Source organism: Ascaphus truei, chromosome 6, assembly GCF_040206685.1.
Source record: "Ascaphus truei isolate aAscTru1 chromosome 6, aAscTru1.hap1, whole genome shotgun sequence".
NCBI lineage: Eukaryota > Metazoa > Chordata > Amphibia > Anura > Ascaphidae > Ascaphus > Ascaphus truei.
In genome coordinates this window covers 113,650,120-113,676,974 of record NC_134488.1, presented here as the reverse complement: position 1 = coordinate 113,676,974, position 26,855 = coordinate 113,650,120, and the positions used below count along the sequence as shown (strand labels likewise).

Below are 26,855 nucleotides of genomic sequence, written 5' to 3'. Positions count from 1 at the left end.
GGGACGAATGGTCACCCTAATTATATGGCTCATGCACAATATTCAGAATCTATTTCTAAGTAATCATGTGCTTGGAGACCATTGTGTGAAGCTGAATAAGAACTAGAAATCAAGGACGGAGTTGCAGTGTCACAGTGACATAGGGACAAGACCAGTTGTGGATTTCCCGTTAAGTCCGGGCCTAGGGCGGCAAATTTCCCTCCCCTCCCCATTTACAGAGGTCAGGCTCTCTTCCCCACAGATTGCCGGGAGAGAGCGTGGGGCCTCTGTAAAGTTCTTACCGTCTCCTTTGTGCCGCCCTCTTCTTTCTTCAGCGTCATATGATGATTGGCAACGTGACATCACATGGAAGGAGGAGGCGGCACCAAGGTAAGTGTCTATGGCGGCAGACCAAGCAATATCTTTTTTAATAAATCAGTTCTGTACTATGAGAAAATACTTGTAGCATTTTTTTTTTTAAACAACTCTGAATTACATTTTTTATGTGTTATAATGTAACAAACATTTTTGATTTCCATAGCAACCATTTACAACGTCACATCCCCTTCCTCTTCTGAAACAGGCTCTGGCACACCCCTTTGTGAGCCCTGCCCTCTCTCCAGCAGTGCACCAATTGTATCTAGTGACTGCCTGGTCACATGATCTTTCCCACAGAACTTTGCATTTTTGGTTCCCTTCTGCTGCACTGACAGCCATTTAGTGAACCCCTGAGCTGAATCTTCGCCAATCGATAACAGGAGAACGACTCAAATCGGCAACTTAGCTAATTACTTATCATTGTGTGTATTGTATTGATGCACATATTAAAAGGGAAAAATAAATAAAATAACATTTTTAAAAATGGCAGCTTTGACTGCTGCTTTAAATCCGCCAGTGAACAGGATGATAATACTGAATGCACAGTACCTGTTCTTTTTTTAATTTGTCTCTGCCTCTCTCTCCCTTTCATGTAAGTGTTCTGCTCAAGGATGTTTTCTCTCTACCCCCTTTGTGTCTAAAGCCCTCTCCCGCCTTAAACCTTTCTCACTGACTGCCCCGCACCTCTGGAATGCCTATCCCCTCAGTACCCGACTAGCACCCTCTCTATCCACCTTTAAAACACACCTTAAAACACACCTGCTTAACAAAGCATATGAATAGCACCGTGGCTAATACTATACACATGATACATAAAGCTTGGCCCCCTACTCACGCACTTACCAGAACTCCCTCCTACTGTCTCTGTACGTTCTTCCTACCTACCAATTAGATTGTAAGCTCTTCGGAGCAGGGCGCCTCTTCCTAAATGTTACTTTGATGTCTGAAGCACTTATTCCCATTATGTGTTATTTATTGTTTATATGATTGTCACGTGTGTTACTGCTGTGAAGCACTGTGTACACTAATGGCGCTATATAAATAAAGATATACATACATGTAACATCTAGGAGAGAACAGAGCAGGCTGTGAGGTGGGCTGAGCTTTCAGAAATCTAACTACATGAGATAAATATTAGTCATACAAAGGGACGGAATTGAGCTATTATGCAGCAACTAGGTCAGCAGTGGGCAACTCCAGTCCTCAAGGGACACCAACAGATCAGGTTTTCAGGATATCCCTGCTTCAGCATAGGTGGCTCAATCAGTGGCTCAGTCAAAGAGCCCTTTTTTGACACCGATCGAGTAAATGAAGCAATTTCAGGTTAGGCGCACACACGTAGAATTAAACATGGGATTCCTGTGTGCCAATGTTGTGCCAGAAAACCAAATGCCACACAACACACAAGGCCCGGCTTTCTGTCCGCCATTGCTCCCTGCAACAAAATGTTCTGCCATGTACAACATTGGTGCAACCGCTTACTAACCGCCTGCATCGTATCTTGCAGGCGGTTAGTAAGCGGCAATGGCGCAATCTACAAGACTGGATCGGCTCTCAGCAAATCCAAAAAGTCAACTCTCTTCATCTTCACTGTCCGTTTTTTTGGCATTTGTTTTCTTTTTTACTAAATATTCTTCCAGTTTTATACAACATAATTAAGTCATTTAGACACATAATTGCGATGTTTCAGGGTCCCTGCCCCCTTCCTCAGGCTTTAACAAATACAACAAAATGCTACTCCTCACCTTTAAAGCTGCAGACTAATATGTGGGTTTTTTTTTTTTTAAATAAATCAGTTCTGTGCTATGAGAAAATACCTGTAGCATTTTTTTTAAACCACTCTTAATGACATTTTTTATGTATTCTAATGTAACAAGCCTTTTTTTTTTTTATAACAACCATTTACATAGTCAAATTCCCTTCCTCTTCTGGCACACCCCTTTTTGAGCCCTGTCCCCTCTCTAGCAGGTGCACCAATTATATCTAGTGACTGCCTGGTCACATGATCTTCCCCACAGAACTTTGTCATATTAATATGTATATGTGTTCCACTGACTGCAGAATACTCCTCTGCAACCATTTAGTGAACCCCCTGAACCGAATCTTCGACAATCGATTGACATTTAGTTAATTACTTATTGTGTGGATTGTATTGATGCACATATTAAAGGGAAAAAATAAAAAAACGGCAGCTTGGGCTGCTGCTTTAAGGTTATATATACACTCTTCTGCCCCTCCTTACATCTCAGCCCTAATTTCTCGCTGCACACTGTCCCAACTTCTGCGTTCTGCTCAAGGATGTCTTCTATCTACCCCTTTTTTGTATAAAAAGCCCTCACCCACCTAAAACCTGTCTCGCTGACTGCCCCACACCTCCGGAATGTCCTTCCCTCAATATCCGACTCGCAGCCTCTCTCTATCCACCTTTAAGACCTATCTATAAACACACCTCTTTAACAAAACATTTGAGAAGCTCTGTGGCTGATACTATACACCTCATGCATCAGCAGAGGCCCCTGGCAGACGTACTCAACAGAACACCCTCCTACTGTCGGTGTAAGTTCTCCCCACTTACATTGTAAGCTCTTTGGGGCAGGGACTCCTTTTCCTATTATTCCTGTCAAGTCTGAAGCGCTTCTTATTATTATTATGTCACGTGTATTACTGCTGTGAAGTGCAATCTAGCTGGATGGCACTATATACAGGCATACCCCGCTTTAAGGACACTCACTTTAAGTACACTCGCGAGTAAGGACATATCGCCCAATAGGCAAACGGCAGTTCACGCATGCGCCTGTCAACACGTCCTGAACAGCAATACCGGTTCCCTACCTGTACCGAAGCTGTGCGCAAGCGGGGAGACTATAGAGCCTGTTACAAATGCGTTATTTACATCAGTTATGCATGTATATGACGATTGCAGTACAGTACATGCATCGATAAGTGGATAAAAGGTTGTGCTTCACTTTAAGTACATTTTCGCTTTACATACATGCTCTGGTCCCATTGCGTATGTTAATGCGGGGTATGCCTGTACATACATACATACATACATACATACATACATACATACACCAGCCCAGGAGAGAATATATACCCTCATACAGTGCCATATTTGGTGCAGACACCAAACCTGTTGGTGCTGTGTCTGATGAGGAACCTTTTTTGGTACTATAATAAATAGCCCTCTAAGTGCCTCCTGCTCTGCACCCTCTCCCCGTAACACTCAAGGACACCTGCGTCCCCAGGAGAGACATATTATGCAATGGATTCATTATTTAATGTGATAAACAAGAGGAAGATAAAAGACCTGTGCAGAAAGCTGCAGGGACACCAGGCCCTGGGCAGACTGGAGAAAAGACGGTGATACCGATGCTTAACCCTTTCAGTGCCCCGAGACGTAGCTACTACGCCATCAGGTCTGGCACCCCAGGGACCCCATGATGTAGTAGCTACGAAACATCAAAAATGCTAGTTTTGCTATGGGAGATCGCAGGAGATCGCCCTGGGCTCTGATGTGATATATACACTTCCATTCTGTCATCAGTCACGAAGTGATCACAAGCAGTCACCTGATCGCGAGTGCTGGAAGGGACGTGGCACTCAGAGGGTTAAAGAGGCAATTCAAGCGGCACTTAAAAATTATTATTTAAAAAATATATATGTATTCAGCATTTGATTACCTTTATTGAAGACGAATGACCTAAGCTGCCAATCGATTTGTATGTATGTCTTTATTTATATAGCACCATTAGTGTACATAGCGCTTCACAGTAGTAATACACGTGACAATCATATAAATAACAGATAATACAAATAACAGAATATAGGAACAAGTGCTTCAGACATACAAGTAACATTTAGGAAGAGGAGTCCCTGCTCCGAGGAGCTTACAGTCTAATTGGTAGGTAGGGAGAATGTACAGAGAAAGTAGGAGGGCATTCTGGTAAGTGCGTCTGCATGGGGGCAAGCTTTATGTATCATGTGTATAGTATTAGCCACGGAGCTACTCATATGCTTTGTTAAGCAGGTGTGTTTTAAGGTGGGTCTTAAAGGTGGATAGAGAGGGTGCTAGTCGGGTATTGAGGGGATGGGCATTCGAGAGATGTGGGGCAGTTACAATGTATCCTTATACCTATGGTAACATTATCTATTGTCACAGTTTGCAGCTCAAACTGCTGGGAATATTGGCAACAAATTATCACAAACAGGAAAGTGCTACAAATATCTTACACTGCTGGGGAAGGTTTAAAACCTGCTATAGAAATCAAAGGATACTCAGTATATTAAAAATAACATTAAGAGTTGAATAATAAAAATTAAAAATGCAGTAAGTATTATCTAATACAGCTCAACCCCGTTATAGCGTGATCCGCTATAACGCGGATCCGCTTATAACGCGGTTTGAGCGTGGACCCCGAATTTAAAAAAAAAAAAAAAAAAAGGTTTTTTTTTGCACACACACTGCATACTGCATACATTCACAGCACACTGCATACACTCACAGCACACTGCACACACTCACAGCACACTACTCACAGCACACTGCACACACTCACAGCACACTGCACACACACACACACTGACACACTGACACACACACACACACTGACACACTCACACACACACACACACACACACACACACTGTCTCTTTAAGGGAGCTTGCTCTCGCAAGACGGAAGCAGAAGCAGGAAGCAGAGACAGGGAGAAGAGCTGCCAGATGCCGGGTAAGTGCTGTGTGCTGTTGCCGCTGCCCCACCGGGTCTGGGAATGCTGGGAAAGTTCTCAGCTTTCCCCCTCCGGCAAACACAGTACCACCACACAAAAAAAAAAAAAAAAAAAAAAATCCGGCGGCCATTTTTTCCTTGCGACCCCGTTTATAATGCGGTGGTCGCGGGTGGCCCCCAAGGACCGCGCTATAACGGGGTTAAGCTGTACTACAGAATTGATGTATGTAAAAAGCACACACATGTATGATATTGCATAGATTGCCTCTTTAAAATACATACCTAGCCTATAAAGTAGGTGATTTCTATCTCAGCGGGAACAGTCCTACACAGCGGTACTCTCGATAACAATGCAAATATAATGATGTTACAGGCTTATATGAACAACTACTATTTGTTCATATCATATACCCTAGGTGGGCAACCTATTTTTCCATGTAGCCACAGGTGTGGCGAATGAGAAGTGAAAATAGCCACACCATGTAAAATTTGAGAAATAAGGCTACTTAAACGAACATTTAAAACAACACACACGGTTTGAACAAGTTCATTCAAAACATGTACACTTTGACTACTCAGTTACAACTGCTTGAGACGCAAATGATGACAATTCTTCAAATTGAAAATGCAAGACAAGTTAATGCGAAGTTGCAGAAACATTGGCTGACTATCTGTACTCGATGCACATCTTATCTCTGCCTCCAAATTGACATCAACAATTCGAGAAACAAATACTGATTTTTTTCCAATCATTGCTGGTGCACCGTCCGTTGTAATAGCAGCCAGTTTTATCAGATCTATATCACATTTTTTTTTAAGCTTTTTTATGGCAAACTCCAATAAGCCACACTTTGATGGCCAATTAGCCACTTGTGGCTATTGGCTACAGGGTTGCCCACCTCGGTCATACACATTGAAGCATGAGAAATCTAGACTACTTTTATTACTGCGGTCTGGTCTTTTCTTCATTCCAGGGCACATCCTCCCATCCCCTTATTCACAGGTAGATAAATTCTATGACCCATATGCATCAAGGCAAAAGTGGTGCAATTATGGGGCAAAGAAAACTGCAACATATGAATGAAAGGGAAAAAAATGTTATTGAAATCAGTAGGGTTTTTCCCTTGATAAACCCAAAGCAACATATGGGTCTATATCAGGGGTGGGTATCTCCAGTCCTCAAGGAGGAGGAGCCAACTGTCCTGAAGCAGGGATATCCTGAAATCCTGACCTGTTGGTGGCCCTTGATGACTGGAGTTAAGCACCCCTGGTCTTCAGTTATTATTTTGCCCATCTCAAGTTATATCTGGTGAACTTTGCAAGGTCCGTTTTTCAAGACGCTGCATGACATTCTGGCAGTGAAAGGGTTGAAGCCGCATTCCTCCACGCCTCCTACCTACTTATTTTTTTTTTAGCTTTACATATTGAAGGGCCTGCTCCCCAAGACCACAACCACATTATTTGTGTCTCCCTGACATCAGGCAGGTTTTGTACGCTCTCCTGGAGCAACAAAATGGCAGCCGGGTCAACGTCACTCTAGCCAGCCGACCAAAAGCTGTGACATCATTATGACCCAAATATTGCCATTTTGAAACTCGCATCCATCCTGTATTTTTTGAGACCAGCCGGAAAAAAAACAAAACAACGTAAACCGGAGAGGGTTTCAGAAATCAAAATAGAGACATCCGCATGTAAAGGAATATGAAGGAAAGGAAAAATTGAATGAATATTGAACAAGCCGTGACTGTGTTCATGGGGTTAAGTAAAATAAATGGGCTACACTCCCCACTGGCCTTATGGTCATTGGGCTTCTCAGATAACACAGTGACCCTTTTCCCAGCTGAAGATTCAGCCCTTGCCCTGTTCATTTCCTGGTGATGAGGCGTGACTGGAGATCTAGCGACTAAGTGAGTAGAGTGAAAGGGAGAGTGTTTAACCCCTTGGCTGCCAGAAAGACATGCCATACAAGACTCAAACTTTAGACTAGGGGTGGCCAACTCCAGTCCTCAAGGGCTGCCAAACAGATCAAATGCTTAGCCTCTGATTGAGCCACCTGTGCTGAAGCAGGGACTGATTGAGCCACCTGTGCTGAAGCCATGATATCCTGAAAACCTGACCTGTTGGTCGCCCTTGAGGACTGGAGTTGGCCACCCCTGCTCTAGGCGGAGCTGCCCTGCCAAGGACCAAAAGTGATCTACTGCCACCAATGTGAATGTTTTTTTTTTAAAGAAATATCCTGTAACTCAAACCAAATTACAGTGTACTGCAATTTTGGAATTGCAAATAACATCACTTGGGAAACAGTCCTTAACAAAACAGTGCTATGAATTGTAGAATTCTGTGGAAATTATTGCTTTACTTTTTGGAACCACAAATAAATATAACACTTGTGAGCAGTCACAGGTATGCAACCCTGCCTTTCCCCATTATCTCTTAAGCATACAATGCCTACTGCAGCCAGGGATTCTGGGTAATGACATGCGAATGAGCACTCACTATGTCAGCTTTTGAGTCTTGTCCATTTTAACATGGATTCCCTATAAGCTTATGCCTGCCGCATTTCACAGTTTTTCAGGGTTAAAGTAGCGCGCATGGCCAGTAAACCCGCTCACAGACAGCTGTTTCGACCTTTCAGGTCTCATCAGTATAAGGTTGGTTATACTGGCCTTGCAATGCGAAGCTGTAAGCAATGTGATTTAAAAGCATAGGGATTTAAAAGCACTCTGTAGCACTGACATAAGTCTGATGGAGTACCTCCTCTTGTTATGAGTCTCACTAACCTTTTGCCCTCTTTGTCCGTAACCCAACACCAGGTACACCCAGCCCTTAATGTGAGCTAGTCTGAGGTGTCTTGGAAGGGTCAGACGGGTCATGTACCAAACTCAAGAAGCTTCCTTTTGTCTCTCTCATCAGCTGCTGAGAATGGACATGGTGGACAGTTTATATCCAGGATAGACAGGAAACGAGCCTGGGAAACACAGACCAAAACACATAACATTTACAGTGCCCAGGGGGGCAGTCAGACTGCTATGTGCAGTTATTGAGACTTGCCAGGGCTATCATTGAGAGTGAAAAGGGCAGTCCCCAATACTTTAACCCTTCTACTGTGAGAGGGCCTGACCCCTATGTCAGCAATAGGTCAAAGCATCAATACTGCACAAAAAGGTTTCTAACCACAAGACCCCCTGCAATCATAAGGCTGAAGGAGGGGATCAGTGAATAAAGGCACCGACTCTCAAAGATAAGGACACAGAGTGTGAAACAGGGGAGCCTGCTTCAAATCCGAGTGTCAGCTCCCTGTGACAGTAGCATGGCTTTCCCGTGCCGTGGCTGCAAACATTCTGTGTTCTGCGCTGCTACACTGTTAGCGCTATGCAAGAAAAAAATATTATTATACGTTAAAGCTGAACTCCCATTGAAGACCAAATTGTACCATGTTTATTAAGTTAAAACTAGGTACTGTCATTATTTACACCACAAAATGTTTTGAGTGACTGCTTATGCCATTGCTGTCTTACTAAAAAAAAAGCTGTGTGTGCTGTGCAAGCGCATAGTAAGTGAAACTTCTTTGACTTTTGTCACAGAAATTGTATTTGTATTGGTGATGTTTTAATTAAAAATCAAAATACAATTTCATTGACAAAACGCAAATAAATTTGACTTAGAACATGCGTACACATCCCTTGTATTTGCACTAAGCGTGAATTCCTCGTGTGTGTGTGTGTGTGTGTGTGTGCGTGTGACTGTGTGTGTGTGCGTGTGACTGTGTGACTGTGCGTGTGACTGTGTGACTGTGAGTGTGACTGTGTGACTGTGTGACTGTGCGTGTTACTGTGTGACTGTGTGTGACTGTGCGTGTGACAGTGCGTGTGCGTGTGCGCGCGACTGACTGCGCGCGACGGACTGTGTGCGCGACTGACTGTGTGCGCGACTGACTGTGTGCGCGACTGACTGTGTGTGTGTGCGTGTGACTGTGCGTGTGTGCGTGTGTGCGTGACCATGTGCGTGTGACCGTGCGTGTGACCGTGTGACGTATGCGCAGCCCCCCTGCACCTCACACATCCCCCTAACCTATTCACAGTCAGTGTGTGTGTGTATGTGTCAGTCAGTGTGTGTGTGTGTGTGTGTGTGTCAGTCAGTGTGTGTGTATGTGTCAGTGTGTGTGTGTATGTGTGTCAGTCAGTGTGTGTGTGTGTGTATATATGTATGTGTGTGTGTCTGTCACTGTATGTGTGTCTCTCTTTCTGTGTCCTGCCCCCTCTCTCCTGACTCCCCGCCCCCTCAAAGGCAGGCAGAGCTGCGGACCCGCGGCGGCTCTGCCTGAGACTCTCCTCCTCCCCTCACACCCCCCCCCCTCACAGACAGGCAGAGCTGCGGACCCGCGGCGGCTCTGCCTGAGACTCTCCTCCTCCCCTCACACCCCCCCCTCTCACAGACAGGCAGAACTGCGGACCCGCGGCGGCTCTGCCTGAGACTCTCCTCCCCCCCCCCCACCTCACAGACAGGCAGAGCTGCGGACCCGCGGCGGCTCTGCCTGAGACTCTCCTCCCCCCCCCCCCCCCACCTCACAGACAGGCAGAGCTGCGGACCCGCGGCGGCTCTGCCTGAGTCTCCTACTCCCCTCACAAACAGGCAGAGCTGCAGACCCGCGGCGGCTCTGCCTGAGACTCTCCTCCCCCCCCCCTCACAGACAGGCAGAACTGCGGACCCGCGGCGGCTCTGCCTGAGACTCTCCTCCCCCCCCCCCCCCCTCACAGACAGGCAGAGCTGCGGACCCGCGGCGGCTCTGCCTGAGTCTCTCCTCCCCCCCCCGCCCCCCGGCGAGACGCGGCCGCACCGGGCAGATACCTTAATAAAGGCCCCCACCCTCCGGAAGTGCTACGTGGGCAGAGGCAGTGTCGGCGGGGAAGGGGGGCAGCGTGTCATCGTCAGCGGGAGCTGGCTTCGAGGGGAGCGCTGCAGCGATCCCCTTCTGATGGTGCTGTGGGGAACGCAGCTCACTCTACCCCCCTCCCCCCCCCGTTCCATGCCTCGGCCGGGGGAGGTCAGCAGGAGTGGCGGCAATTAAATTTTGAGGGCTGCCGCTGCCGCATGTCAGCGGGTGGGGGGAGCAGAGCTCGTTAGGAGCTGCGGCGGCGGTTACCCTCCATGATCCCTGGGCTCCTCTCCTCGACCCCGGCGGCGCTCAGTCAGCGGGACGCAGGAAAGCGGAGGTAGGGAGGAGAGAGGCTGCGCGGCATGGCAGCGGCCGTTAGGAGCGGCGGCTACTGCCGCCGCATATGTCACGGTGTGTGGGGGGTGTGGGGCTCGGGGGGGGGGGGTGATTAGGAGCGGCGCCGGCGGCTATCGCCGCCGCCGCCGCATCTGATTTGTGGAGCGGGTGTGATGTCAGTGTTGGGGTCGGGCTGAGCCAGAACACAGCCCGGCCTCAACTGCCAGCACTGACGTCACATCCGTTTCATTTCTGTCTCCACAATTCTTTTTTGCCCCATCACGAATGAGGCGCCACTAAGGAAGTTTCACTTCAAAAACATTCAAATGTAATAATCATATATGGACTCTTTAATATACGATTATTTAATATTCTATTCATATTTAGATGTGTGGTACATATATTCTTTTATGTATACTGTATGTATAAAATGTTAATGATAACACTGGGTCATGGGTTCACTTCCAGCCCTCAAGACCGCCCAACAGGTTCAGGATATCCCAACTTCAGCACAGGTGGTTCAATCAGAGGCCTAGTCTAAGGCTGCGCTTATAGTGCCGGTGACGGCGCCGTTGTGGCAAAACAAATGCATTGTCGCCGCCGCGTGCACTCGCGACAGAGCGACAGTGCTACGAGAAATCTGGTAGTCACTGTTATTTGATTTTTTCGGCGACGGTCTCCCCTGGCGGCCAATCGGGAGCTTCTCCGTGCCACTACCCTCCCCTTTTATGATGTCGCTGGCCTTGCAGCCAGCGACGTCGCCCAAAACCGAAAAAACATATTTTGCAAATGGCGATGGGTGATGTCATCGGTCGCCGTCACTATAAGAGCGGCCTAAGTCTGAGCCTCTGACTCAGCCACCTGTGTTGAAGCAGGGACTGATTGAGCCACCTGTGCTGAAGCAGGGACTGATTGAGCCCCTGGTGCTGAAGCTGGGATATCCTGAAACCAGACCTGTTGGGGAGTGGTCTTGTGAACCCCTGCACTAGGTGACTGGTGTCTTTTTTTTTTCTTTTACAAAACGTTCAGTGAAAGGTTTAAAGAGAACAGAAGGTTTAGCTGTATAAAGTGTGAATTGTAACATATGCTCTCAATATTAACACTAAACAGGAGATTGTATATGTATTTTTTCTCCCTCAACAAGCTTAAAGCAGCAATGCCCCCAGAAGCCTATATGAGTTTAACTCGTACAATGCTAGTCTGTCCCTCCTAAGCATGTCATGCTCTTAGGGCCTCATGCAGAGAGCAGCGCTATTTAAAATTGGAGAGGGGAATAAAAAGTAGGTTTAATGGAGAGTTTTATTCTCCATATGCAGAAATGGGCGAAAGCCGCTATTTTTAGCATTACTGCATGTGGAGAATTGTAAATGAGGAGATGCGCGCAGCTGAAAGGGAAAAAAAAAAAAATCGCGCATTTTTTTTTTGTTTCCCTATAGCCGGCGACCTCCTGCTTCTTGCCAACTTTAGTTGGTGGAGAAAATTGGAGAAAATCGCTCCAAAAACAGCCGCTAGATGGCGAGCGCGCCTTTCTGAATTCGGATATTTTTCAGACTGGTGAGATGTAGTTTCTCGCCAGCCGCGCGGCGAGATTTTCAAATAGAAAAAAAAATGGCGCTTTTTTCTTACCTCGCCATTTTCAGCTGTTTTTAGCGCGATTTTCTCCGGAAAATGGCGAGATTGTAAATAGCGCTGCTCTCTGCATGAGGCCCTTGATCTCTGGCTGCAGAGCTTTTTATGGTAACCCTTATTTAGGGGCTTATGCAGAGAGGATAGAGAAGGGAAATAGATTCATAAATTTCGCCACAGCAGGTTTCTTTACTTTAAAAATTGCCAAACACGTGGAGAGATTGGTAAATTCGCCATGTTAAAATAGGGTGGTATGCAGGTAGCATAGATGCACTGCAACTCGCCATTCTGCCCTATATTATAGCGAGTTCAATCTAGCCAGAAAAACTTGGCAATTTTGAATCTCATCAGAAAAATGAGGTAACGGAGCTTTCAGCATACGACCATAACTTGCTCCAATTCTGTGGCTATTTTCTTGCCGTTTTCACATTAAATAACGTTCCTCTCTGCATAAGCCCCTTAGTCTGCACTGGGTGCTTGGAAGAACTCCTCCTTTTTCATGTCATATTTTCAAACGCTTATATCTTCTGAACGGAGCATCAGATTTTAACAACACAAACAATGTTGGAAAGGGCAAGAAGAGTTCTCTTAAAGTAAGTAAAAAAATGTCTATCGCTGCTGTTCTTCCTTTTTTATTCACATAACATGTTGTTTTAATAAACCTACATACAGACGCTCTGATCCTTTCATCAATCAAGCACAGTTGTAGTGAATGAAGCGTCAGACTGCTTCTTAGATATTCCCCATTCATCTAAGGAAATGTATTAGCCCACAGTAAGGCTAAGGTTACAGTGCCGGCGACGTCAGGCAACCAAGGCACAGCCCTCTATGGGGCAGGCCCCAGTCGGCGTGTGTACGCCACCGCCTTAGCCAAAAGACAAGATTTTTTGTCTTTTGGCACGGCCGCCGAGCATTGGCCATGTCACGGCGGCGGTTCAGCCAATGAGGGTGAACCAGCCGCGTGATGTCATGACCACGCCCCCTCGCAATCTTGTCTCCCCCCCCTGCAGCTCAAGCACAGACCGCATCTTGCACCCACCGCCAGGCGCTGACGTACATGAAATGGCCCTCCTCCCCTGACAAAGGTACTGCAGCGCAACGAACGTGCATCTGGCACTGGAGGAGTTAACCCATTTGCAATGGTTTGGAATGATCTGCACTTCTTTGCTATGCAGAGCTCTGTTAATGGAACTTAAGAGTGCTTTCTCTTTCCAATCCCAGCTGCAGATGCTGGCTGCATATCCCTCTTGTAGGTGATGAGGCACGACATGCACTACAGATCCTTAAGAGGGTAAGAGTAAAGGGAGAGAGAGAGACACATACATAAACCTATGGACCCGATTTAGAGTTTAGGCGGAATCGCCATGGAGTTCCTATTTCTAGAACTACCTGACTTTGGGCAAGTCACTTTATCTCCCTGTGCCTCAGGCACCAAAAATATAGATTGTAAGCTCCAAGGGGCAGGGACCTGTGCCTGCAAAATGTCTCTGTAAAGTGCTACATAAAAAAAAATAATATATATATATATATATATATAGATCTACCTGATATAGAGTTAGGTGCTACAGAGTCGCTAGGAGCTGGTCTTAAAATGATAATGGGGTCTTAGATCAGTGCCATTGGCTATGAGTAATTTTTAAGTCTTTGCGAGCGTTCCTCTATAAGTATGAATTACATTTGCGCTTAATTGCATCCGCACCCCCTTAAATCTGTGACTTTTGGGGGGACTGACCTCCATCTGCAACAACTGAGCCTAGCAGAAGGATGGTCCATGGCACAATGAAAGAGCAAACAAGCTGCCAGCAGGTAGAGAGGATAAGAATACCTTACATTTAACAGAGGGAAACATTTGAATAAATAACAATAAATGCTTTCCCTTCTTCTCCGGGGCCTTGCTCTATTCTCAAGAATAGCAAACGTTGCCAGGTAGCGTCTGTGCATCAATAGAGCAGCAACGTCAGCCACGACGCCAGGAAGTGTGCCGAGTTCTCACATAGGGTTGCCAGGTGGCTTCTCCAAAAATACTGGACTCAAATGGTGAAAGGTGCTTCAGGTCACTATGTCCAGGGAGGAAAATCCCGGAGACATACATGTCCAGTATCACAGTACCTCTCATTTTTTTACTGGACCGAGTGTCCAAATACAGGACAGTCCGGTTCAATACTGGACAACTGGCAACCCTATTCTCATAGTGTAGTAACTACAGTCGCATATTAAGAAGGGTTTTTACATTAAGAACTGTCGTTAATCCAACTCTAAATTGGAGGCTAATACAAGACAGGTGCTCTTTAATGATGTGTGTGCGCCCATGTTGGGCTCACTTAAATAAATTAGGAATAGATACGGACTGACTTTTGCATCTATTTTTGCCCAACTCTATATTGGGGTCTTATTTTTCCGAGTTACAAGCCGCCCATATTCTCGCCTACGCAATGAGTTTGTGCTATGACTGCAACTCTAAATTATCCCCCGTGTGTCGTGTGCAGTTTCTTGCAACACAAGCACTCGTTAACCCCTTCACTCCTCACAGCAAACTTAGGTGCATGATCTGTGAATGTCCGACTTTTAATTGATAAGACATCGAAACATGGCATTTGATGGCAGATAAGAATTACTCGGGCCGCCACTTCTGCCTATTTATCTATCTGCTGAGAAACTTGGGTTGGGTGCAAGCTGCGGTCTGTGTTTGAGCTGCAGGGGGAAGAGACAAGATTCCGAGGCGGCGTGGCCGTGACATCACGCGGCTGGTTCACCCTCATTGGCTGAACCGCCGCCGTGATGTGGCCAATGCTCGCCCGCTGCGCCAAAAAAACAGAAAGGCTTTCTTTTGCATTTGGCAGGGTCTTATGTCGATCCCAAGCACATCGTATCGCTATTCCCCTATATCGTATCACTATTCCCCTATATCATATCATTATTCCCCTATGTTTGATATTGTTTGTATGCTTCTATTGTAAAGCTCTGAATGCAGGATGGCAGCTATGCTATACAAGTGAATAATAGTATTGCGGATCTAATGGTCACTGTCACAAGGATGCAGTGAGTTCATCATATTATCTCTGCGTTAGGCTCTCACAGCTGGTTTTACTACTTCCATGCTGTCCTCTAAGTAATTAGGAAACACATATAAGACATGTACAAACAGGACAATTCCAAGAAGCCCTGGATTCCTAACAGTGCTGTACGTTAGCTATGAAAGTGCCTCTGGTTGGGAGATACTAAGATTTACAGAGATGATAAAAGGAAAGATGAGCAGATATTAAGGGATATTGAACAAACTATGACTTAATTGATGGGCAGATGTGCTCATATGTAAGGGCTGCCTCTCTAAGGTTGCATCACTGGGTCAGAAGCACTTGCTCCAAGTAAGGTTATTGGTTCAATACCCATCTGAGCAACAGTTTGTGATCTTGGGCAGAGCACCCTGCACTGCAGGCCACTCCAACACTGAAGGGTTAGGCCGAGCTCACGGTGTCGGCTCGGGGCACATGCTTCCGAGCGCGCCCCCGTGCGCACAACTGCAGCCCCTGCGATGCATGCGCGAGCTGCAGGAAATTGGTCGCGGCATTCGGGGGCATGGCGAACGCCTCACGGAGCTGGTTCACCCTCATTGGCTGAACCAGCTCACGTGATGCTGATGTCACGCGACTGCAGCACTAAATTTCAATTTCGGTTGTGGCGGCAAAATGTCGCTGCGTTGACGCGCGCACTTAAGGAACTACCTTAGACAAATCGGGTAAGAGTCCTTGAAGTACGTGTGGACGCAAGCGCGTGCACATAGCGACGCCACCACCGTGAGCTCGGCTTTAGGGGGGAAACCCTTATTACATTAACATCTGTGTAGCACCACATCATATACAGGATTTCAACAGAGATTAGGGGACATTTTCACTAAGCAATTCCAGTAAGGAGTCTCATGGTGCAATGATGTGTCGCATGGCACTGCCTAGTAAACATTGTAAAATAGTTGGATACCTATAGATCCTATTTAAACTCAGTTGTGTGGGTACTGGACAAAACTGTTCTACAATGCAAAATGGAACGCAAATGATTTATGTTTTCAGTCCAGATCCGCATTAGGGCTGTTATATAGGGGCCGCGTGCACTACGCCGTGCGCGCGCACTGCACTTATCATTGGCTGAGGTTAGTCAGCCCTTCTATACAAGGGCCGCGCGCGCACACGGCAGGGAGCATGCATCCGGCTGACAGCGGGGAAGACGGGCAAAATAATATTTGCGCACCGCTACCGGCGCTGAAATGTGTGTGTGTGTGTGTGTGTGTGTGTGTATGTGTGTATGTATAAATGTGTGTGTGTGTGTGTGTGTGTGTATGTGTGTATGTATAAATGTGTGTGTGTGTCTGAACATGTCTGCACAATGTTAATAAATATTTCCTTTTTACGAAAGTGTTTTTTGTTTTTTAAGAAATAATAAATTACACATACATACACACAAACACACATAAACACACAGTACCTTCACACAGCTCACAGCTCAGCATACACACAAAAAGCATGTGGCACGTGCACGCGCGTTCGCACAGGCACGCGCGCACGGCCGCACACTCTATAGAACAGCCCTTATACAGCACCCGGCCAGCAATCTTTAAATAACTGTATATCTCAGACAAGTTCTTATATGACAGGAATGCACCTTCATCACACATGTAATATCCATGCCTTGCCTATCATTACAGAACACAGCACCATTCCACTCCATTTAATGGCACCCACACTGTTACGTTCTAGCGTCTATTGCCCTACACCAGGAGTGGCCAACGCCAGTCCTCAAGAGCCACCAACAGGTCAGGTTCTAAGGATATCCCTGTTTCAACCACAGGTGGCTCAATCAATGACTGAACCACCTGTGTTGAAGCAGGGATATCCTTAAAACCTGACCTGTTGGTGGCCCTTGAGGACTGGAGTTGGTCACTGCTGCCCTACTCTGTTATTGCTGGAGGGACCTGCAATGCATTGCTTTGGATATCAGACATCCCGCAGAGCGCTGTCCCTGTCACTGCCAGGGATCTCCAACACATTTCTCTAAACACCACACATCAAAACACTCTCTTCTACTGAGCTGTAACCCTTACATGTCCTACAGAACATTCCTGAGTGCAATCAACGTCAAATAAACAGGACAGACCAGCTCTTACTGACCCTGGTTTGTATATGTATGTATGTCTTTATTTATATAGCGCCATTAGTGTACATAGCGCTTCACAAGTTTAGTCAAGTTATTCTCTTGTCCTTTATGAAATAAACTACGGATAAGATCTAGGTCACAGGTTATGGTGCCCATGCAGCCAGTGGCGGATTGATCATTTTGCCGCCCATAGGCTGTAAGATTATTACCGCCCCTTAGTAATCAAGGGTACCTACCTCCCGGCCCCGGGGATAATCCTTGAAGAGTGTCCCTCCTCCTGCAGTGTAGCGGTGTTATAACGTCACGGCGGCATGTGACGTTGCGTTGTCATGGCAATGCATCGTCATGTGACATCGCGGCATCGTTTAACGTCGGATTGACATGATAACATGATGTTGCAGGGCCGCTACAGAGAAGGTAAGACCCCCCCTCTCAACACACACCCCCTGATGTAGTCCCTGTAGCCGGGATGGGGCTACACTCCATTTCAAGCACAAGCATTTGGGGTAAAACTTGCCGCTCTTGGCTATAGCCTATACAGCATTGGGGAAATCCGCCACTGCATACAGGCCTGGCCAGAGTCACTGCCTTGCTCTTGGAAGGCTATCTCACTTACTTATTTAGCATCTATGGTCCCATATACATGAATAGAGCCTCACTCTCACACATTAGAACGCTTCCATTAAAATGCTATTGTTTTGTCCTTGCATACTGACCATACCACTTACACTTACCATAGAGCTGTGTATAAAAATGTTCAAAGGGCTATAGCTGTGGAGAGACTGCACACCTTACCAGGAGAGAACACAGAGAGAAGTTGCTGGGTGCAGATACTGCTTCTGTACAGCATTCAACTTGGAGAAAACTGCAGTGACACACCAGGCTTGATGACATACAAATGTAAATTATACATCGTTGTCAACGTTTCAGTTTCTAACATCACACCTTCATCAGGTATTCAAGGTGTGATATTAACAAATTGAATATAGCCAGAGAGGCACAGGGTGAGCAGAAGGGGAAGAGACTGAAAATATCTTCACCATTCTAGGGAAGACCTCAGCTCCATCCTGATGAACAAGACAAATACTATCTGCAGGAAATGGGAAACGGCTTTCCGGCATATTGAATAAAGAATAATAATAAAAGAATGCAGTGGCACAGAGACAGAAGGACAGAGCCAGTGGTCAATAATAGAGAAGACATGGAACTTATAACACTAATGTTGACTTACAGCAAGACTTTTAGTGCCAGCCCAGGTTGTATCTGTTTCTTATACTGTATATCGCATTGTAAGCTCTTAGGCAGAGAGGCATCTTACTATATTTTTCTCGGTGTGTTCTATGTGTCTTTGTCTGTATGTGTCTCCCTGTGTCCCTAGCGGCAATCACATTGGACCTTTGGCCTGTCACTCCGCCTCAGGCCAATGAGATGGCTCCCTTGGCCCGCCCGCCCCCACACACCTCTCATTGGCCTGAGGCGGAGTGACGGGCCAAAGGTCACACAAACACACACACACACTCACACACCGGCGCTCTCACATCCCCACGGCTCTCTTTGCCCCCTGTCCTCCCCCCCCCCACACACACACAGAGCACGCACTGTGCGTCTCTCCCCTCACACAGAGCGCTCCTCCGGCTGTCTCCACCTCTCCCCGCGAAAGGCACAGCACCTCCTCACCGGAGCGTTTCAGCCTCTCCGCTGAGGAGCCCGAGGTGGAGGAGGACGGCGACTGGTACCCGTAGAAAGAGGAGCGCGACCGTGTGCAAGGTGAGTAAACGCAGGGGAATGGGTTATTTGACGCGTCCCTGACTCACCCTGCCCTTTGCCCCCCCCTACCCTCCCATACCCCCTGCCCTTTGCCCCCTGCCCTTTGCCCCCTGCCCTTTGCCCCCTGCCCTCCCTCCCCCTGCCCCCCCTGCCCTTTGCCCCCTGCCCTCCCTCCCCCTGCCCTCCCTCCCTCCCCCTGCCCTCCCTCCCCCTGCCCTTTCCCCCTGCCCTTTGCCCCCTACCCTATGCCACCTGCCCTCCTTCCCTGCCCTTTGCCCCCTGCCCCCCCTGCCCCCCCTGCCCTTTGCCCCTGCCCTCCCTCCCCCTGCAATTTTTCCCCTTCCCTCCCTCCCCCTACCATGCCCCCTGCCCTTCCACGCCCGGGCAACGCCGGGTATATCAGCTAGTCTCTAACTATTTTAACAGTTTGTGTCAATGCTACTGTACCAGAATATAGTTGTGTTAATGGTAATATCTTGTTCTATTTGTATTTTTTCCTTCTAACTCACATTGAAAGCACCCGGGGCAGATTTGGTTTTTATGGTTTCATGCACTTTAAGCATTATATTTCCCTCTATTTAAATGCCCATTTTTCAAAGCATACCTTGTTGGCACCATCTAAATATATATATATAATATATATATATATATAATATATATATATATATATATATATATATATATATATATATATATATATATATATATATATATACATACATATTAAAATTGTGCTTCTGACAGTTAATATAAACTGACAATTGATAAGGGGGAAGCAGTGGCTCAGCGAGTAAAAAACACTGACACTGAGTTTGAATCAATTCCTGGTGTCGGTTCCTTTTGACCTTGGGCAAGTCACTTTATCTCCCTGTGCCTCCGGCACCAAAAACATAGATTGTAAGCTCATATGGGCATTTACTCCTTGATAAAGCACTGCAAGGAGGCTTTTCTTACACCTCCTTGGTGATGTTTAATTGTTAATAAAGTATTTTGTTTACATTATCCATACCTGGCTTCCTTTGGCTGTGTGCTGCCGATTTTCTCACTTTACCATATGGGCAGGGACTGTGTTTGTAACAATGTGCTATATACTGCACACTATACTGTAATTGTGAAGCGCTTTGAATCCCATTGGGAGAAAAGCGCTATATGAAGTAAAGTTGTTATTATTATTAATACGTTGACATCGTATATATTTATTATTATTTAGAATTTGCTATATTTACGCAGAATGGCCTTTATCTAAAGGTTTACTAAGCATTCTATAACACATTTTCCAGCACCGAAAGATGTCCTATGGTATCGCCCTGCTTAGTAAACGTGGCCCTATATGTCACTGGTGTTTTGGTAACATATTGTTTAACACATGCCACATGACATCTATACACAAACACACACACACACCATCGTAAAGGGCACAAATTTCCTTTATATTAGGTACACTCAATGGGCGTGATGTATTAAGCCAAATTGCATGATTTTCATCTTGCGTTACTTTGAATCAATGTATCCAGGTCTTTGCTCCCAGGTTTGCACTGTGTGCATCAACTTAGAATTGGTGGAGTTACATGACGCAGATTGTAATGAGATGCAGCAGACTCTGCTTCTGCGTGCGTCACTTTTGTATCTTGTATTTGCATAAAAAGAAATCCACCAGGTCTGCGGTGGCTTAAGCCTTTCTGGTCAACAATTTGTGGCGACCGTAAGAAACACTTTCATGCATGTGACAGAAATGCTAGCAGAAGATGGGGCAAAGCGTCACAAGGAACTTCTATTTGCACTTTCTTTACGTTATTTATTTATAAAATATTTTACCAGGAAGTAATACATTGAGAGTTACCTCTCGTTTTCAAGTATGTCCTGGGCACAGAGTTAAGACAAATAATACATGGTTACAAATACATAGCTACATAAATGAACAGGGTATACAGTACATTATATACAAGACACTGCATGCACTGTTAAAGAATATATATTATGGGTGAATGAAACAGTTACAGACCAGATTACGTTGAGACATCTCCCCCAATAACTCTTAGAAGAAAAACATCTCTTATGGGGATGGCAAATATTCAGGTTATATGTACCTGGTGTTATCAAAGAGATATGGGCGTGTTAGAGTGTAATTGCCCTTCTAGTGTTCCCAGGGCTATGTCAGCATGTGAGGGAGAAAGTCTTGCTTAACCACTTTACTGCATTACAAATGTGCAGATTCCCCTGCCAGAAAATTGCTGAGCCCAGGGGTGCTCAACTCCAGTCTTCAAGATATCCCAGCTTCAGCACAGGTGACTCAATCAGTGGCTCAGTCACAGACTGAGTCAATACCTGAGCCACTGACTGAGCCATCTGTGCTGAAGCAGGGACTGATTGAGCCACCTGTGCTGACGCAGGGACATGCTGAAAACCTGACCTGTTGGGGTGGTCTTGAGAACCCCTGGGTTAAGTGATTTTTAACATGTATAGATATTTATTTAGTATAAATGCAATCATTTCGTATTACTATATTCTAAAATGGCACTGATCATATCTTATGTATGAAAAGTATTTATATTAAAAGCATAGTAAAATAACCAGAAATACTGATTAAATACAGGGTTAAAATGTGACTTAGCTGTAAAAACAATGGTCTTTCAAATGGGGGCATCGAAAATATAATGTCATCTCTTTATGACCTTGAACAAGTCACTCAAGTCTCCCAGTGGTGCCTACGGCTCCAAAATGTTATTCAAAGTTTAAGATTTTACCATTCTGCCTTATGACTACTTCAATGTACCGCATCAGCGCTATTTACGAATAAATGACTATTATAAGAATATTAGACATATGTTAAACAAATTAGAAGATGGATTCCTTGCTCCAAGAGCATACAATCTAAATGGGAAACAAACAAAAAATCAAGAACCAGTAAAAAAAAAAAAGAAGAAGAAGAAAGGTAAAAAATAAATCCATATGTAACATACGAAGAGGCAGCCTTGTTAATAGTTAACCCCTTCGGTGCCGACCCCAGTCTGGCACAGAAGGGGTTAACCCGCAATGTATTGCTTTTACATTACCTTAGTAGTGAAGGGACGTAACAATATAGAGAATAAAGGAGCGTACTTACTGAGCATATATAACAGAGGGTTGGGATGCCCTGTGTCAGTCTCTGCCTGCTCTGGCTCTCCCTTCTGCACCCTCGCCTATCACTGGCAGGTCTGGCTCTTACCCTCACACCTCTGGACACCACTGCCCCAAGACATGGCCGGCCCCTCCCAGTACGAGGAGAGGACAGGGCCCACAGCCTTCCTAAACCAACACACATCAAAGGCGTGCACAGCAGTGCTCCCTCTGAGACATTTCCTGCAGGAGAGGGGTGGAGAAGCCAGGAGGGGGATGGGAAGAGGCTTGTGCGGAATTAAAATATGCCACCTTTGTGGCAAGCCTGCAATTACATTAGCATTTCTTACTGTCTCAGTGGGGCCCGCACTTGCCTTACAGCCCTCTCAGTACAATTGTTTTCCCATCACATGTACATCGATGGTAGACTCGGAAAAGAAGTTTACAAGCTAATTAGCTATTGAACAACAACCAGTATGTGTGTGTGTAATATATATATATATATATATATATATATATATATATATATATATATATATATATATATATATATATATATATATATATATATATATACCACTATTAAGGTTATGGTGGGTAAATGGTGAAAGACAGGGTTGCAGACCTGTCTAAGACATGCAAATGAATATACAGGAATATTTACAGTTGCTGTGTGTGTGTGTGTGTGTGTGTGTGTGTGTGTGTGTGTGTGTGTGTGTGTGTGTGTGTGTGTGTGTGTGTGTGTGTGTGTGTGTGTGTGTGTGTGTGCGTGCCATCTTCTCCCATGCAAATGGTGTTAACCTTCTGATTTAATCCTGACCAACCTTAAAACTTGCCCCACAAATCAAGCATCCCAATAGCCTGCACTCATGGCTACTGTCCCACACCCACATTCACTCTACCACCCATTGTGTCCAAGCACTGCCATCTACAGCACTTATTCCCTCACCTGCTGTCTCTGTACGTCTCCCATCATACCACTTAGATTGTAAGCTCTTCGAGGCAGGGATTTACTTTCCTATTGTCTGATTTTGCTGCACTTAATGTATTATTATAATTCCCTGTACTGTATTCTTTGTGGAGTGCTGAGTACACTTTTGGCGCTATATAAATAAAGACATACAATACACACACATTATATATATACAGTATATATATATATATATATATATATATATATATATATATATATATATATATACATACACAAAGCACAAACACAAAGCACAAAGCACAATTATCTATTCTTTCACCCTTTCAGAAATCCATATGCCCATATTTAAGGTCGTTTTAGTCAGTGGGTGTTTTATAGATGGCTGCCTTCTTGGCAGAAAGGCACATTGGAATTTACCACGACAGGGCAAGTAACAAAGGTTAGGAGCCATTACTTTAGACAGCAAATGCTCGGAGGGGCTCATTCTATATCTGCTGAAGCAGCTGATCATGCCATTTTCGGCCCAAATTCCCCCTTGAAGTCAGTAGGAAATTTGGTCTGAAAATAGTCCGATCAACTGCTTCAGTGTATACAGAATAAGCCACGGAAAGCTTACACGTGTCCACATCGATGCGCATTGATGGAAATTGCCCTGCCACTGTCTGTGTTTTACTTGCCCCAATATCGAATATGTGCCATAATTATATCCATTTCTAAAAACCTATAAGGATTATTCATTTCTGTGCAGAGTATGCCGGGTTTAGTTCAGGTATCGACCTTTCAATTGGGAGATGATTATTTGAGAGTAATTTGAGGTCCTGGGGGGGGGGGGGGGGGGTGTTATATCAGGGATTCAATGTACAATTTGGATTATTATAAAAGATACAAAAGACTTGGCTAAGGAGAGGGACATATCTTTTAGCTCCATTTTCGGTTGTGTGCCTCTTCATGATTTGTAATGTTATACTTACTTACCTCTGTTATGCTTTAACAGTAACTGCTTTTTAGGCTGAAGGAGCAGCTCGGTGAGTAAAAGGCACTGACTATGGAAACAACGACACTGAGCTTGCAGCAGGAGAACCTAGTTCAAATCCCACTGTCAACTCCTTGTAACCTTGGCAAATCACCTTATCTACCTCCGCCTCATGACCCAAACATTAGGCTGTAAGCTCTGCGGGGCAAGGATCCATGCCTGCAAAAGTATATATACACAGTGCTGTGTACGCTGTCAGTGCTATACAAGAAAAACCAATGCCTCATATTATTAGAAAGAGGCAGCCCTGCATTGGATGAATGCAAACTAAGAATAGTGGCACTTGTGGATCACATGATGGTACCAGGACCCGGATGGTGGATTGGAAAACAAGCAGGTACTCATGACATCATAAGGGCCCCAGGCCAGGTATGTCATTAGGCACTGTAGGGATTATTACGTTATGTGTAGTTGACTGAGACCTTTTTAATGGACAAGGATAAATATTTTATAAAACTCTTAACTTATCCATAGTAAACAAACGCTCTATACATTTTTTTTTACCCTATCTTATGTCTTCTGGTGGTAAGATCATTTGGCAGTCCTTAAAGCCCCAGGTAAACTGAAGCTTTGTTCTGTGTTTTATTTGCAAAGTAATTATGGTGCTATCATTAGTTACACAGTTACACATAAGTAGCTGATATGCTGGAATCCAGTGTTGAAGATGAAAAGTAATACATATTAATTTCTCATAAGACCCAAATAAGTAAGGTTGATGTTGACACACACACACACACACACACACACACACACACACACACACACACACACACACACACACACACACACACACACACACACACACACACACACGTTTTAAAAGCCTGGAATAGGGACAATGTATCTATCAAACTCCTTGGCTACAATCTAGCTAATACACTTGGTTTACACTTTATAGGTCAGTGTCAATGCCAGTAAGATTGTAAGCTCCGCATTTGTATATATGGCCCCCTTGTTCTAGCAATGTATAATTATTTATTTAACCTCTTTGTTGCCAGAAAGACCTGCAACATATTGGCAATGCAGTTAGGGCCTGATTGAATACAATCTGAAGACAGTTTTCAGCCGATTGCGGCGTGATTAGCCGCTTCGTACTGTATTAGTCATAATCATTATTTTGATGTATTATGGCATATTCATTTTTCAGCAGTACGATAGCACTCGCGCTTCTTTAAACATGCATTGCTCTGCGATGCACTTGCAGGTATTCCCCGCTGTGAAGCGGTTAAATGACGTGTATGCTTGTGTTTAAAGGTGCTTTATGAATGGAGGGTGACAGCCAATAAAGTACCAGGAAGCTTAGTAATCGCTACCCTCATAGAGAGGCCGCGTGAGCAGATTCTTCTGTGATTACCCCGATACACCTGCTATATGTGTGTATGTATGTATGTGTATATATATATATGTACAGCTCAGCCCCCATATAACGCTGTGCTTGGGGTCCAAAGAATGCCATCGCATTATAAAAGGATCACGTTAGAAATAATGTACAATTGTATGCATTGTAGAATAAGGTATTCAAGATACCAATAATCGTGTTGCAAATTATTCATAAATATACGAAAATTGGGGGCCACGCTTGCATCGTGTTATAAGCGGATTCGCGTTGTAACCGATCGCGTTATAACGGGGTTGAGCTGTATATATATATATATATGTGTGTGTGTGTGTATATATGTGTATGGAGGGCTTTGGCATAGCAGTATCTGATAACACACACCGCTGGGTAAAATTCTGCAGTTTACTACATGCCATTAGCAATGCTCTGCTGGTCACCCTGGGAATCATAATGCCGCCTGTAACAGCTGCAGGAGGGAACAGTCTCATTCTGCATATTCAGTGTAATTAATACTTGCTGCTCCTAGAACAATATGGAACAGACAGAGGGGAGCTGCCATGTTACTTCATTCAATCCTAGAGGGGAACACAATGATTGCACAGGATACTGCCGCATTAGCTCTGCCCTGAAGAGTTGTCTATCTACTTTTTGACACTCAAGGTAACTAGAGAGGTGAATTAACATCATTATTATTTTCTTTTCCTTTGGAGAAATGTGCAGGATTCCAGCATAGGGAGGGCTGCAGGAATGCCCACCAAGTGCAATGTAAAGCATCATTTTTTTTTAGAAGGAATTATTCTTAATTTAATTGTTTATATTATCTTTCAGACAGTACTCAAAGTGGCCTAAAAGATTTGTGATACTGTGCCTGATTTCAAGATAAACCCGCTAAGCATCAGGGCAAAGCCCTAAGGATGTTACTTCAAACATTTTATACAATGTTCATGCAACATAACAAAGATACGCCCTTTCCTCTGTTGCTCGACTGCTAAAACTCTGACTCAGGCCCTCATTCTCTCCCGTCTTGATTACTGTAACCTCCTGCTGTCCGGCCTTCCTGCCTCTCACCTGTCTCCCCTACAATCTATCCTAAATGCTGCTGCCAGAATCACTCTACTCTTTCCTAGATCTGTCTCAGCATCTCCCCTCATGAAATCCCTCTCCTGGCTTCCGATCAAATCCCACATCTCACACTCCATTCTTCTCCTCACTTTTAAAGCTTTACACACTTCTGCCCCTCCTTACATCTCAGCCCTAATTTCTCGCTATGCACCATCCCGACTCTTGCGTTCTGCTCAAGGATGTCTTCTTTCTACCCCCTTTTTATCTAAAGCCCTCTCCCGCCTTAAACCTTTTTCACTGACTGCCCCACACCTCTGGAATGCCCTTCCCCTCAGTACCCAACTAGAACCCTCTCTATCCACCTTTAAGACCCACCTTAAGACACACTTGCTTAAAGAAGCATATGAATAGCACTGTGAACATTCTGGACACATGACACATAAAGCTTGGCCCCCTGCAGACGCACTTACCAGAGCTCCCTCCTACTGTCTCTGTACGTTCTCCCTACCTACCAATTAGATTGTAAGCTCCTCGGGGCAGGGACTCCTCTTCCTT

The 26,855-nt window shown here is 45.1% G+C and overlaps 1 protein-coding gene across 6 annotated transcripts in view; it reads right to left on the bottom strand.

The window, feature by feature from the left end:
- The window catches only part of PHC2 (polyhomeotic homolog 2), a 162,408-nt gene that overhangs the window by 91,513 nt on the left and 44,040 nt on the right, over positions 1 to 26,855 (bottom strand). For 2 of the 6 annotated variants that reach the window (XM_075605805.1, XM_075605809.1), the window contains exon 1: positions 21,940 to 22,143. The exons of 1 other annotated variant lie outside the window; for it this stretch is intronic. In XM_075605805.1, coding sequence (XP_075461920.1) covers positions 21,940 to 21,946 — 7 coding nt within the window. In that variant the 5' untranslated portion in view covers positions 21,947 to 22,143. Of the gene's footprint in view, positions 1 to 21,939; positions 22,146 to 26,855 lie in introns of those variants that run through there. 3 more of the 6 variants (XM_075605804.1, XM_075605803.1, XM_075605810.1) reach the window with 3 other exon arrangements.